Below are 14,667 nucleotides of genomic sequence, written 5' to 3' on the forward strand. Positions count from 1 at the left end.
AGTCTTGACTGTCACTTTCCTATTCAGGTCACACAAACCAGCCTCATTTTACGAGGCTGAAAGAGCACAGTAATATCTGTCCTCTCTCTCTGGCTTAAATGTGAAAAGCTTCCAGCTAGGGCTGACAGGCTGAAAATGGCCACCTACAGCTCAAATGAACCTTGAGACCTCCAGCTACAACAATATGGCCTAACGCTCCAGTGCAGACAGAGGATGACCAGCTTCTAGAACAAGCTTTCAAACCGTAACACGTGGAGCAGCGTGGAAGTAAAGGACGAGTGCTCTTTGATTTAATGTAAACCGACACACACACTAACAAACTACTGCGCAGTGCCAAGACCAGCTTTGAATGTTTGGAAGAGCTGACAGTGAAAGGCTGTGGTCTTTTCAGAGCACGACGACATTAAAGTGCTCCGTCATTTTCTGGATAATTTCACCGGAGGATCTCGGTGCATACAAGAATAACTATTGCAGTGAAGACTTGCACCATTTTCCAGCCCAGCCATCACTCAGTGTGTGTGTAATGGAGGTTCAGAAACAAGTCACAGCAGGAGGGATGGAGAGAAAAAGAGAGCGAGGGGTGGGAGGAAGAAGAAAAGCGAGAAAGCGGGAGAAAATCGATGACTCACGAGCTAACGTCGGCACATTAATACTTAAAGAAAGGCCTTTCTTCTGAAGCAGCTGATAAGAAAAGATTACTTTTGGCGCTGGCTTAAAATGACACATTCTTTGGAGAAGGATGTTAGCTGAAAGAAGTTTAGCGCGTGTTTCGCAATTGTCTGTTATGTGCATGCTGACCAGAAGGTGCTTAAAATAGTTACGATTCACACAATTCCTAACTTTTTTCTACAGACATCCAACAAGCAACACATATTCTTTGTACATGTTAAGCCACCTAGATGAAAAATGATCAACAAAATTAGACTGTCTTCAAAGTTTTTGTGAGATTCACTAAGATGAGGCTGGCTCATCTCATAAGAAAAGTGACAGAACGACCAAAGAACATAAGTAATTACATGCAGCAGTTTCTCATCTCATCTTCCACTACTGGCCAGGTTAGTTCTGAGATTTTATTTTATATGTTAAGTCATGACACGCATCTACTGACAAAGGGGGGATATACTGCATCTATTTGCTCTCTACAACAAAGCTCTAACTGCAATGGGATCTCATTGAGCAGTCTGTCTGTGTTAGCAGTACTTAGCAATTACATCTGTTCTGCAATATTAACAAGTCTCCAATGGCTCAATAAAACTGGGCTTCTATACATAATATGAGTGTTGTAATTATGTGTGAGCGTTTATCAAAATAAAAAACAGCATTCATTTTATTGAGTCTTTAAAGGCATCCCACTGAGGCATTTCTCAAAATATCTTTTTTTTGTTTTCCACAGAAGCAAGAGTCACATACAGGTTTTGAATGACAGGAGGGTAAATAAACTACAAGTTATTGTATTTTTAGTCACTTTCCACACATGTAGCTTTTACTCAAGATTGACTGTTTTACACAGTGCTAACCACTTTAGACTGACATACTGTTCAGCTTTCCAATGTGCCAGGTACACAAACCTGTTAGTGGTTCCTCATACATTTGTTTCAAACACCCACAACCTCCCAATGCTGTCATGAAAGCTCAACACAGCGGAACACAAGCTGATATTAGACAAGGAGTCATTCTTAACAACAGTACAGCATGGGCTTTTTATTACTGCCATGACAGTCATATACATCTGTGATTCCCTCTCCAAAGGTATGTAGCATTGGCGGATGTTGACAGGAATTAGCAATAAAGAAAACACGGTCAATTCCAGGAGGTGCACTGTTGTTGAGCTACACATTCTCATTAAACCAACATTCCTTCATCAGAAAACTAGAAGGGGGCACATTGCAGCAAAAAGGCCCAATACAATTTACATGTTAATAACGTGAGCAGCTGTGGAGGGTTCACGGGTGTGAAAAGAAAGTTATCCCTTAATAACAGTAATTGGGAAAGAAAATTGCTTCCCTTCCAACGTCTTAACACGGAGAAATGTCAATTCCGTTTGGGAGCAAACCTGCTTGTATACATTTTCGTCTGGTTGATTTGAGTTTGCGTTTATTAAGCTTCGTTTGGACTAATTTAAATGAGCTGGATTTGTTATGGGATGATCTGTATGATGTAAGGTCTGCTAGAATAAGTTTATTTTGAAGTTTGCTTAGGACAATAAAGTTTTATACATGATCTATTTTTTGGTATAGGTTTATCTATGGATCCTACGAGCTTTAGTAGTTTAAGAGTTTGCATCTTCTTTTTGGGTTTAAAAGAAATACTGTGATTGTTTTAGATTTTCACTTAGTGTGTGCCAGTGAAAGCAGAATGGCAGCTCTCTTAAAGTGGGCCACCATAAGCAAAACATAATCCACTCCTACACGCACGTATCCTGGATTAGATTTTCATTAGTTCCTTCACAGCACAAATGCTCTTGTAAAACAGCCTACATTTGAGAATACATACTATAGCACACTCATAGAGCGCAGCCTTGAGGGCAAATCTTAAAGGAGTAGTTCACCTTCACAATGAGAATTCTGTCATCATTTACACACCCTCTTGTCATTTCAAATCTGTGTGACTTACTTTCTTCTGCAGAACACAAAAGAAGAGATTTTTAAAAATGCTGGTAACAGAACAGCACAGCCCCCCATTCACTTCTATTGTACAGACACAAAACCAATGCAAGTGAATTGGGGGCTGTTAACGACATTCTTCAAAATATCTTCTTTTGTGTTCTGCAGAAGAGAGTAAGTCATACAGGTTTGAAATGACAAGAGGGTGAGGAAATAGTGACAGAATTTACTCATTCAAGGATGAGAGGTGAGCATCTTCACCCAGGCCCCAATCCCTTTGTACTGTTTTTAAGAGTGAATGTGTTTGTGATTGTGAGAGACTGTGAGTGCTCTTCTATTCAATCCCTCTGATTGGAGGCAAGTCAGATGAGACGATATAATGGTGGATTCTTCATTCATGAGAAATAAAGCAGAGCATCGGTGGATGACAGAAAGAAATTACACTTCTTCACAAAGCAGTGCTGGATAATGAGAGATGATCTGCTTCAGCAACACCATGTCCTAACCAGACGTGCTTCCAAATGTTTCTGTCCAACCACAACCAACCAGAATGTGTTTACGATATGCAAGGCGGGATTTTGGCCCAAAGAGATTTTAATAAGCTACTATAGATGCGGCAAAATAGTGCTTGGTAAGAACAATGTGTCACCTGACATCAGCAGATCGCAGGTAGTTTCTATCTATGACCATATTAGAAGTTTTAATTTCAATTAAAGCAATTATAAAAGTAGAACAAAAAGTGCACGTGAACATCTGTCGGGGCATCTGCATAAAGTCATGCTGTGCAGAGACTTGGACACCGTCAAGGCATCGGGGCAGGAATATGACTGGAAATCCCCTGTGATACATACGCGCATGTAACAGATGGTAAGAGCAATACAAACATTAGCATAGAAATGCATGCACAAACGTGCATAATAGAAAGATACAATGTGATGGAAATTTTCGGTATCGTTTTTGCTTTTCAGCGTGTCAAATGATTATCCACTTCGTGGCCTGAGGAAACATAGCGGTTTTCCGGTCTAGGACTCACGCTGCCAAATGCCACGAGCTGAACGGTGTAATTAGCATGAACAGATGCAAGGAGCCTATTAATACTGAACACTGCAATTAGGAGCAAACACCTGCTAGCCTGGTGCTCCACCCAACTCAAAGCTGCGGACAGGTTGAGAAGAGAAAATGGAAAACAATTGCACTGGATCTTTTGTAATTGGCTTGACCTGATTTGAGTTTTGGCAAGCATAAGCCAATTGAGACAATGGGGACAGTGGTTTCAAGAGATGCAAACCAAAGTCAGCGCTGTTCAGAAAGCAAATTATGGAGAGGTTAGTCAATGGGGACCGAAGATTGTTTGTGTCTTGAGTGACAAAGACAACGGCATCGGTTTGAAACATAAAATTGTTTAAAATTGCATGTTACATAACGAACTTATGTACATAACGTGTGGGTTGTTATGTAAAAGTCACTGACTGCAGCTTTAATGTGGCAGAGGAGAACTGGCACTCCCAGCTGAGACTGCTTTCTCCCGAGGTTTTTTTTCCCCATTTATTCATCATTAGAGTCTTGGTTCCTTGCCACCATTGCCGTTTTGGCTTGCTCACTAACTTCTGAAAATTCCATCAACAATGGTTTTATTAGGATGATAGTCTCCGTTTGTACTCTTTGCACAAATTTTCCTCTTCCGTGTTTTCATTTTTATGTAAAGCTCCTTTAAAACAATGCAACATTGTAAAAAGCGCTATATAAATAAACTTGACTTAATATTGCCTGTAGCTTTTCATATGTGGGCTAATTAAAATGAAGGCAAACCTCAACCATTACATCACTGCTCCTTGTCCAAGGCGTTGAACGAATCAATGACTGAGATCTGCTCAAATGCGACCACTAAGGCTTTCTACGGCTAAGTGGTTATATTGAGTTTCAACAGAGCACAGAAAGATGAAACTACAAAAAAGAAATCAATCTCTTGGTCCATATCATCAGGGAAGGGGACAATCAAACAGGCTGAACGATTTGGAATTGGTTCTGTTGAATGTTTCATGAGAGGTTTCAAAGGGACTTTTTAACAAACACACACACAGACGACACTGATGGGGAGTGACTGTGATAAAAATGCTGGGGGGATGCTGAACAGTATGTGCAGAAGATGAGACAGATGGAGACAAGAGAGGGGAAAAAGCATAAACCATAGAGGAAGATGAATGGCTATTTAGCCAATACATACAGCGACGGCTGTGACAGCATCAAACTTACATCAACGTGAGGCCAGGCGGAAGTTTTGCCTGCCTTTACATTCCTACAGTATACGTTCACTTTTGTAACATGCAGATAATCTCTACAACAGAGATGCCTTTGGGAAATTCCATAGGGGATTTGTGCAGAATGTTGACTTGATGCAAGCTGACAAGGTGTTAAGAAAGCGAGAGGTGGTTCAGCATCACCCCAGAGACAGCGGCAGAGGAGATGCTGAGTTATGGCGGCTTTACACACACATGAGAGAGATCTAAAATACTCTTTCGATGAGTTGGTTAACAATTATTAATAACACCATCATATTGATGCTGTAGGAATTATTAACAACTAAACAAACATAAGGTGACATTTCTATACTTATGATTTTTTAGGTGTGTGTGCATGCCTGAATGCAAAGTAGTTTCAAATCAAGGAGTCACCGATGGTGCATGCAACAGGTGGTGTTTTCACAGGGGGTGAGAGACCCACAACACACTCTCTTGACACATCTATGCCATAATAATAATGCATAGCCCTCAACTGCTCCAAAGGTCAGGTGGGTTTTCAAAAGGATAGGGTCAGGATGGCTCGATCTCAATCCTCCATACTGCAGGTGGAAGTTTAGACCACTACGAAGTTTAGGTTTGCTATCATGTAGCATTTTATTTAGGGCAGACATACTTTTATTTATTCAGAGTTTTGTGCTAAATGTGTAGGCTACATACTCAACTTGCCAAAGAGCCACCTTAAAGTGACAGTTTGCCCAAAATGAAAAATTCTGTCATCATTTATTTACGCTCGTGTCATTCGAAAACTTGCTTCCTTTTGTGGAACACAAAAACAAAACATTTTGAGAAATGTCTCAGTGGTTATGTGTTCATACTACGGAAGTCATAAGTCATACAGGTTTGTAATGACATGCGTAAATGATAAAAGATTTTCATGGGTGAACTATCCCTATAAGACATCAAAGACTTGCCCCCCATGTTGCAGAAAAAACTGTGATTGCAAATTTATTTTGCATTCAATCATAACTCTATAAATTAGATATTGAATCTTGGAAAGCTTAGGATTTCCATCCATAGTGTGAAGTCTGATTCATACTCATAAGATATAAATCAATACGCCACAATGAGATGGTAATTATAACACATCACACTAATGCAGAGTCTCACGTGGCTTATTGCTTTTTTATTTTTTTTTAAAATGAAGTAACAAATTTTACAAACAGGTCCTGTCATTATTGTGTCCACTGTGTGCTACCTGTGTCCACCTTATTATTCAAAAGTTTTTTTACTATCCAACTACTATATTTTGCATTTTAAGCCAATTTTGGTATAAACACTGAAATGTGCAGTGTTATGTTAAAAGTAAATCATTTTTAGTAAATCATTAATAGAGACATATTATGTGAAATGACTTGTAGTTATCACGCAAATGGAATGAAGATAAAGATTAAGGGACACAATTATATAAATAATCATACACAAGAAATATAGTATTTGTAAGGCTATTATGTTTTTGTCTAAACGGAATTCAAATTGGAATCTAAATTGTATTTTGTTTCTATAAAATGTTTTTATAAATGATCCAATTTAAGTGCTTAAGTTTAACCTGTATGAAATTTAAAATCTCTAACACACCCCTTTTAGGATGAAAAAATTAAACCTGAATGTTTCATTTTTCCAAGAGTTCAAACGTTAACGAATTGTAGGAATTTACTAATATGTTCTTGTTTACTGCAAGCTGTTTGGTTGTGTCAAGCAACATAACGACTTGCATATATTTCAAATGTGTTGTGCGGTTCAACTTCAAATGCAGATTCATCAATCAGAATTTCAGAGTCAGAAGAACCATACTCCATGTTACAAGTTTGCTTCAGAAGGACCAAAAGCATGTTCCTGGCATGACTCTATACAGCACAATGCTGCAACCTCACGACTACCGAATGAATCAGGCATTTCGCTTCACTGTGAGAAAGACACTACAGAGAAAGACAGAGAGCGGAAAGAAGCAAATCACTCTCAGCTCTGTTGCTATGCAAGTACCGTGCCCATCCCTCATCTGTCTCTCCAGGCTACAGGAAGAACACAAGCAGAGAGTCATGTACATGTATCTGCATCTATCTCTATCTATGTGAGTGCTGCACATGTGTGTATTGCCGTTGTAACAGCACATTAGGTTAGAGCAGAACTGCCTGTGACTGTCCAGCAAAGTGCTATGAAAAACTAACCTTGAACAGCTGTTTGTGTGTATGCGTGGCCACGTCACGATATGAGCTCCTGGCTTAAGGTAGTTCTACTTTTACATGCACCGATAGAAAAATAAGAACATTGCATGCGGTGCGTGTGGATTGTTTGAACTCAGTGTGAACACAGACATCAGCAAGTATCGCACAGTACATGCACAATCCCAACCCTCAAGACTGCAGAATGCCATCAATTACAGCTCACATGACTGAAAAATCAAGTTACCGCCTGCCACGAGAGTAACAGTGGGAGAGGAAGAAAAAGACGTGGTACCTCTTAGATCGACGAAGCATGCTTCTCTCCGGCAGGGAGAAATTGGAAAGCACGGTCCAGAAGGAGTCAGACATGATACCGGTGTTCTAACATGGCTGTCATCCAGAGATCAAATGTGGAAAAGCATTGGAGAATGAAGAACAGCTGGCTAAAGTAGTACGCTTCCTCTGTAGTAAGCACTAGGATGATGTCCCTACTGCTGGCAACCTGTGACATCGCTAGAGCTGGTGTGAGAAGCTGTCATGTGCTTTAGCTTCCCTCTCTCTCTCTCTCTCTCTCTCTCTCTCTCCCACACCCACCCTTCTATCTCCTTCTAACACATACATTATAGATTGGTCACTTTGATTGGCTAAATATTGAGTGACTAGTTGACTTGTGAGGTTAACCGATTCATCTATTTTTTAGTCGACACATTTTGGAAACACAGTTTTGCACTGTGCTAGTACTGTATAAAGCAAAAAAACAGGTATGACCTCAAAACAAGAATATTACTCCATGACTACCAATGGCAACTACTGGTACTAAAACATGTAAGAGAAATAGCAACACATTTTAATCCTGGATGATCTGTCAGCCTGAACTGTCGGGATTTGACAAGACCACTCAATATAACCTCTCTGGAGAAAGTGACAGAATGACAGGGGATTAAAGTGCATGCACATACACACACGCACAAATGCTGGAATATTCTGTCACAGGCTGGTACGGGCACAGAATTAAATATTTATTTTAGCTTTCTAAAATTCTCCTGCATCATTAATCCAGCAGGTCACAAAAAAGATATGGACGTGAGGAACAAGGAATGAAAAAGATAAATAGGTTTGGTTCAAACGAAGTCTGTTTCTGTGCATGTATGTGAACGGTTTTGCATGGGGTGCATGCCAGGCATGGCAGCACGGTTTCACCTTGAGCTAACCTACACCAGGGGCTCAATCGCTCCGACACACATCAAAGAACAAACAGCTAGAGAGAGAAAACACCTCCACCCAATAGCACACACACATATCAATACACATCAAACAAACTGCAGGTAACCTCAGGATTTATTAATAGGCAGGTCAGTGGTGGATATGGTTTTGCATATTCAGTGGGCTCCAAAGTAGACCACAATAAACATGGCAACCAATGGCTCACTCCACCCCTCCCTTTCGAAGCACTACAGTGGCTCACACAGGATTAAGACGTTTTCGCTTCTTTGCCGGAGGAGATATTGTGTTTACTAAATGCGCTCTGTAGAGCAGTTTGTTTGTTTAGGGCTACTGTAGAAACATGGCGAATTCCATGCAAGGGGACCCATGGTGTATGTAGATAGAAATAGCTCATTCTAAGGTAATAAAAACATAACGCTTCATTATGTAAGGTCTTTATACATTATACATTATTATGAAGTGTTATGTTTATACACAATTATATTGCATTTCTGTCAATAGACTGTTTCAAAGCAACAACATAAACAAACGTTACTGCGCATGCGCACGTTCGTGGACTGCCCTTAACTTCCGGTAAACATTCGCAAATAATACAGAAAGCGAGAAGAACCGATACTTGGCTAAACTTGCATCTCCAATATTTTGAATTTAAACGTAACCAACGTACCAAGCTTAACCGCTAGATGCCAATGTCCCATACGGTTTCTTTAAATACGACAAAACCACAGGACCCATTCAAATTGTTTGTTTAACAAAATTTACATACAACAAAATTCAAACAAATTTTTTTTCATAAAATGTTGATACAATAAAATAATTATATAAATCAAGATTAACATAAATTAATTAAGCGCACGCGTCCGATGAAACGGTCTATAGATCCTCAGAAAAATGACACATTGGACCTCTAAAACAATGAGTGCGTTTACATGCAAACAATAAACGGATATCCATAAAAAATCAGCTTAAAAAGAAACCTGTTTTCACGTGTTGACATGCATAGTAATAAACCGGCTACGCATAAAACCGCATTTACATGGAAGTTTGAGATTTTCCGGGTTTCTCGCGTGCAGTGACGTCACCGACGATAGTCTGTTTAGTAATTAAAAATGCAACGGGAAAACGGTCAGAAGCTGTATTTTTCTCATGTCCGCAGTACCTGCATATGCAACAATAGTTCTTCATTTTGACGTTTCTACATCAACTGCATGATTCGAGAGTGGACTTTTATACGTTATTTTACTATTACTTCCGTTTGGGACTTTTACTATTGCGCTGTCAGACATGTGCACATAAACAAAACTGAGAGAAAACCGGTCAAGGCATTTAGTAAAAGATCCGAAAGCTGGGTTCTGCAAATCTGTGACATTTAACTTCTTCGTCCAATTTACTTTCTTCCACTAAAGCGCACAAGATACTCTTCGGAACATTCTTTGGAACATCAGGCTGACATGGATCATCAAGTTTGGGATATTGTGGAGTTCACGCCAGCTGGAGTGCATGTTGTCATTACTAGCAAAACAGGCACATACCACAGAAGGAATTCTGTAGAGATGTCAGACTTTTTAACACTAAGGACTTGAAATTAGTAGACAACTGAAAATTACTTATTTGTTATGAATGTTAACTAATATAACACAAGATGATACAAACCCATATTGCTTTGTCAATTGTTTGCCTAAATTTTATATATTCTTTATATATTCTATTACCGTCTCTATGCAAAATATTGATCATCTACAAGACATTTTTGTCTCATATCTGACTTGCAGATCAGTTTATTTGCTAGTCTTAGATACATCAGTTCAGCAGGCCGACACGAGAAAGAAACAAAAAGGAGATTTTATGTCCATTCGGGGGAAAAGTGAGTGTATGGAAAACTCCACAAGAAGACTCCTGCCTCTCTTTTGGACGCCCTGTTGAGTTGAGCTCTAATACATGCAGTTCTAAAAAGCTTTAAGACTTGAAACCCTACAGCTTCTCTGTTGGTATTAACCTGCAGGGAACCGTGAAAAACACCCATTCCGCTCCTAAGATAACATCATTTAGAATGGAAAAAGGCGCCCGGTGCATCAAGTCAATACACAGGGGAAATGAGCCTTCACGTGAGAGGCAAGCCATTTTGAACATATTATTGTGATCGCGATCAATAAAATATGGCCAGATCACCAGCGGGCAGGAAAATAGATGAGCATGAATAAAACTGATTTCCTCAAGTTTGGCTGAATGTGAATAGAAGGTTATAGAGAATGTGCACACAGATCCTCTAAATAATGGATGCTCTCTAAAAAACACACACATTTAGTTAACTGTTATTTCATTGTAAATTGTTATACCCTGTACCCCAAAAACATGAACATATTGTGCCCCCTACATTGGCTAAAAGCAAATATACAAATAGAACACACGTGACCACGCTGCGCTCAACAAATTGTGACAACAAACAAGAGATCACAGAAAAATTCAGATAAGCAAACACGGACACACACTCATTGCCGAATGAGACATGATGTTCTGACACTCCAAAGCAACAGTACAGATCCGCTCGATCCCATCCGTCTCCAAGCAGAATCTCTCTCATTCTGTTCTACAGGAAGTCGAAACACATACAGTATACAGTAGGTACGCACAACTTTGACAAACCATATCAAAGTGGACTGGCATTAAGTTTTCTTACACAAATTTTCTTACTTAAAACAACATATGCAGCCACAACACCACACTACTCCATTATATAACTTTCAACAAGATTCAACAAAAATGCTACAGCAGCATAGTGACGAGCGAAGCTAGACTATTTCTTAAGCTTACCTCCAGATGAAGGGGTTGGTGCCAGGGGCGAGCACAGGGGCAGACGCAGGCCCCTCGGGTCTACCAGGGGACGGAAGGAAGAGAGCAGAGGGGGAGCAGGAGGTAGGGGAGAGGAGATGATGCAGTAGGCTGCTGTTGCCATGACAACGGTACTGAGCAGTTGGCCAGATTCTTTTAAGTGAACATGGCAGGAGAGGAAAGCAGGGAGCAATATGAATGGATTAAAAAAAAGCTTTGAGTGTTTGTCCTTGTGTGTATGTTTGGAGGGCATGGACCTACGGTTTATAAACATGACCAAAGCAATGGCTTAATATGCCAATGTGACCTCTTCCACTTCAGTTTATGCCCACATTTCAACCACGCGGGGCAAACTGAACTGTCCTTTGCTCTCAAGCATAAGCTCTAGTGGAAATACAAGATCCCGTTTGAGCTGTTTGTATGCCAGTCAGTTGCCCTGGTAAGCCTGAGAGATGTAGTGACAGGCTGTTTCAGCAGTATCACACGCACACATGCACGAAAACGGTTTTGTCAGGCTCTCCTCGCCTTCGTTTTTTTGTTTGTTTACCAATTAATCAAGTTGCACATTGATGTGTGATGAGTATTAAGATCATGAATTTCATTTCCATAATGATGTGTTTGAAATGAAAACTGTACAAACTTATGTCAGTTGTCAGTACTTTAATCCTGCTATACACTTTTATAGCCTTTTTCATTGGCCAGTTCAGTCCAGTGTCTGTTAAATTTCAACAAAATCAAACCCCGGGAGTGACAAAGTCATCCAACAGCAATGTGAAAGACCGACAGCATGGCAAGACACATGAAAACTGTGATAAAAATCAAGATAATCACATTACTTTTTTAAAAAATTCTTTCTAAATACATTATATTATTGTTGTATTGCTTAAAAGTGAATATGGACTTGTTTTTTTTTTGTCTTTGCCGTATTTGAGGTCTGAAAACAATTTGACGTGTTTCTTCACTTTTCATTTTCTGCAAATAAATGCAAATAGAAACAATATTTTTAATTCAAAATTAGGTAAAATATTGTTAGCAGTTCACAGAATGAAACAAAAATGATAATTTTACCTAAACTATACCTATATACAGTAAATAAAAAATGATTTTAAAATAGTCTATTTTTTCCACGGCTGGTATGTCAAAATCTGTACTTTCGATTGAGTCTTCCCTGCGTAAAGCTGGGCAGGTGGCCAGGAGTCTGAAGCGGACAGGTCAAGAGGAGCTGACTGGGCAATAAGCTGGCATTTGACATGACTGAATCTTCCACAAACCTCCTCCGCTGACCAAGGACTTCGTTCATATTTCCCTGAGTGTTTTTGGCTCAGTTTGTATGTTTGGAAGCTGTAAGCTGAGCCACACACTGTGGCTGTCAATCAGCTGGACTGAGAGCTGGAAATTCATGCATAAGTGCATAAGTGAAAAGAAGGTATCAGGTTCTCAGAGAGAACTGAGAGAGAGGGTGCAAGAGAGAGAGAGAACCTGGTGCTAGTCTGGGTTTGTGGTCTGTTTGTGTAAAGCTAATGCTGTGGTCATGTTTAGAAACCTCAAACGCTAGATGCACATTGTGCACGTTCAAAATGTGACCCATGCCAGATGCTCCAAATAGAATTACATTATATATTCCATACATCACTACAAATACAGTTTGTAAGCTCACACTTTTCTGGCATGAAACATACATTTGTAAGCTAAAACAACTCTTACTGTAAATGCAGGTTGGGAGCTCCAAGTTTTTCCTTTCTTTTCTTCATTTTCACATTTATTGAAAGCAGAGAGGACGGCAACTGAAGCTGGATGAATTTAGAGGTGAAACTGGGATGAACCTCCTCAGTTTAACACTGTTGTAAAAACACCAAATACGATACCGCTAAAGTCAACTACGCAACTACCATCTCTCATGGTGGAAGTCAATTCCAAGTCAATTTCAGCAATTCCAGCCATGTTTGCTCTCGCTTCGGCAGAAACGTCATCAACTGTCAGATTACGATGTGCCATAATCCAGCCTCAGCTCGACCGCTGCCAGAGGCGAGTATCCAATTCTGTGTGCCCGAGGTCATGATGGCATTTGCAGGTAAATCTCAGTCCTTTCAAAGTTGTGTCCGGGAACCTTATGTCTTTCTGAGCACCATGATGTACCATAACATCAGTCCAACGAGAAAATAGTATATAACATTTCCGCAGTGAAGTAAAGCGTATCCAAATTTCAGGGCAAATCAGACATCAAGGTGGCAGCAAAACTTCTCTAAATTCTGACTGTCCTGCTAACACACAGGCACTATTAGCAAAGACGCAAAACCCACAGAGCTCTGCGAGAGCAAGTATTCTCATGATATCACAAGACCCTCGGGGAGGTGCAGCTGTCGCCCCCACCTCACACAGGTCCACCTCCATACATAGGTTATTAACACACACTTCTGGGAACTAAGAGAACAACAATGTTCTATCCACTGTTCCCAACTTTTGTCTAAGTGTGGCACCCCAGACCAGCAAGGAGACAACAAACAGGATGCGCAACATTTATGCTAAATCTGAATAATTCCAACACAGACACACACACAACTACTGCATATCTAATTCAATTACTGACAAACTTGTGTCTAAAAGTTAAAATATGTGTCATCATTTAGTCAATCTCATGTTGTTTAAAACCATTATATTACTTTTTTCCCTCACAAAGGAAGACCTTTTGAGAAATGTCGCAGTGGTTTTGTGTCCATACAATGGAAGTCAATAGGGGCAAGTGTTGTTTGGTTACTTACAAATTTTAAAAGATCTTATTTTGTGTCGTGCGAAGAAACAAAGTCATACAGGTTTAAAAGGACATGAGGGTGGGTAAATGATGAACAAATTTTCATTTTTGGTTATAGTCATAGTTTTTTTTTTTACGAAATACAACAATGAGTTCATTAGAATAATGCCCAGGGTGCTCTTTTTCTATACAATGAAAAATGTTTTAAAATACATTATAAATGGTAGATTTGCATGTGAAATGTAAAATGTATGTTTATATGCTAAAAATATATCACCGACACACTAAAATCAATTATGTTTTTGCGGATCCAACGTGCTGTCATGCCAGGTTGGATGCAAACAACACCAAACACTCATACAAGGTTTTCCATACCTTTAACTTTGTGACTTGCATTAATTTTCCATTCGTTTGCAATAACTGGACAAGGATTTTTAAAAATCAATTTACGTTTCTGGTTTTCCAGTTACATTTTCTAATCTTCTTAATTTTCTAAAATTCTTAAACCTGGCCATAAAAACATATGCCACTGCTTGAGAAACGTTATTTTATAAAAATTATATTTAAACATATTACGTTATAAGTATTTCATTTCATTCAAGGAAAGTGCAAAGATGAAAGTGAAAAAAGAATTGAAGGTAAGGAGATGAGTCAGAGAGCACCCCCCCCCCCCACGAATGAGGGGATAAACGGAGATCTCACTGACTAACAGTGTGGTTAAATAAAAGACTTGATTTCATTAAGTCACTTAATCCAGCGGGGGTTTAATGAACTCGGTGAACCCTCACCACGGCACCCCTGCC

At 39.6% G+C, this 14,667-nt stretch overlaps 1 protein-coding gene across 6 annotated transcripts in view; it reads right to left on the bottom strand.

The window, feature by feature from the left end:
- The window catches only part of mast2 (microtubule associated serine/threonine kinase 2), a 133,886-nt gene that overhangs the window by 31,572 nt on the left and 87,647 nt on the right, over positions 1-14,667 (bottom strand). For 2 of the 6 annotated variants that reach the window (XM_057337237.1, XM_057337235.1), the window contains exon 1: positions 7,358-7,593. The exons of 3 other annotated variants lie outside the window; for them this stretch is intronic. In XM_057337237.1, the coding sequence (XP_057193220.1) occupies positions 7,358-7,431 (74 nt within the window). In that variant the 5' untranslated portion in view covers positions 7,432-7,593. Of the gene's footprint in view, positions 1-7,357; positions 7,594-11,097; positions 11,269-12,819; positions 12,919-14,667 lie in introns of those variants that run through there. One more of the 6 variants, XM_057337234.1, reaches the window with a different exon arrangement.

Source organism: Triplophysa rosa, linkage group LG7, assembly GCF_024868665.1.
Source record: "Triplophysa rosa linkage group LG7, Trosa_1v2, whole genome shotgun sequence".
NCBI classification, from domain to species: Eukaryota; Metazoa; Chordata; class Actinopteri; order Cypriniformes; family Nemacheilidae; genus Triplophysa; species Triplophysa rosa.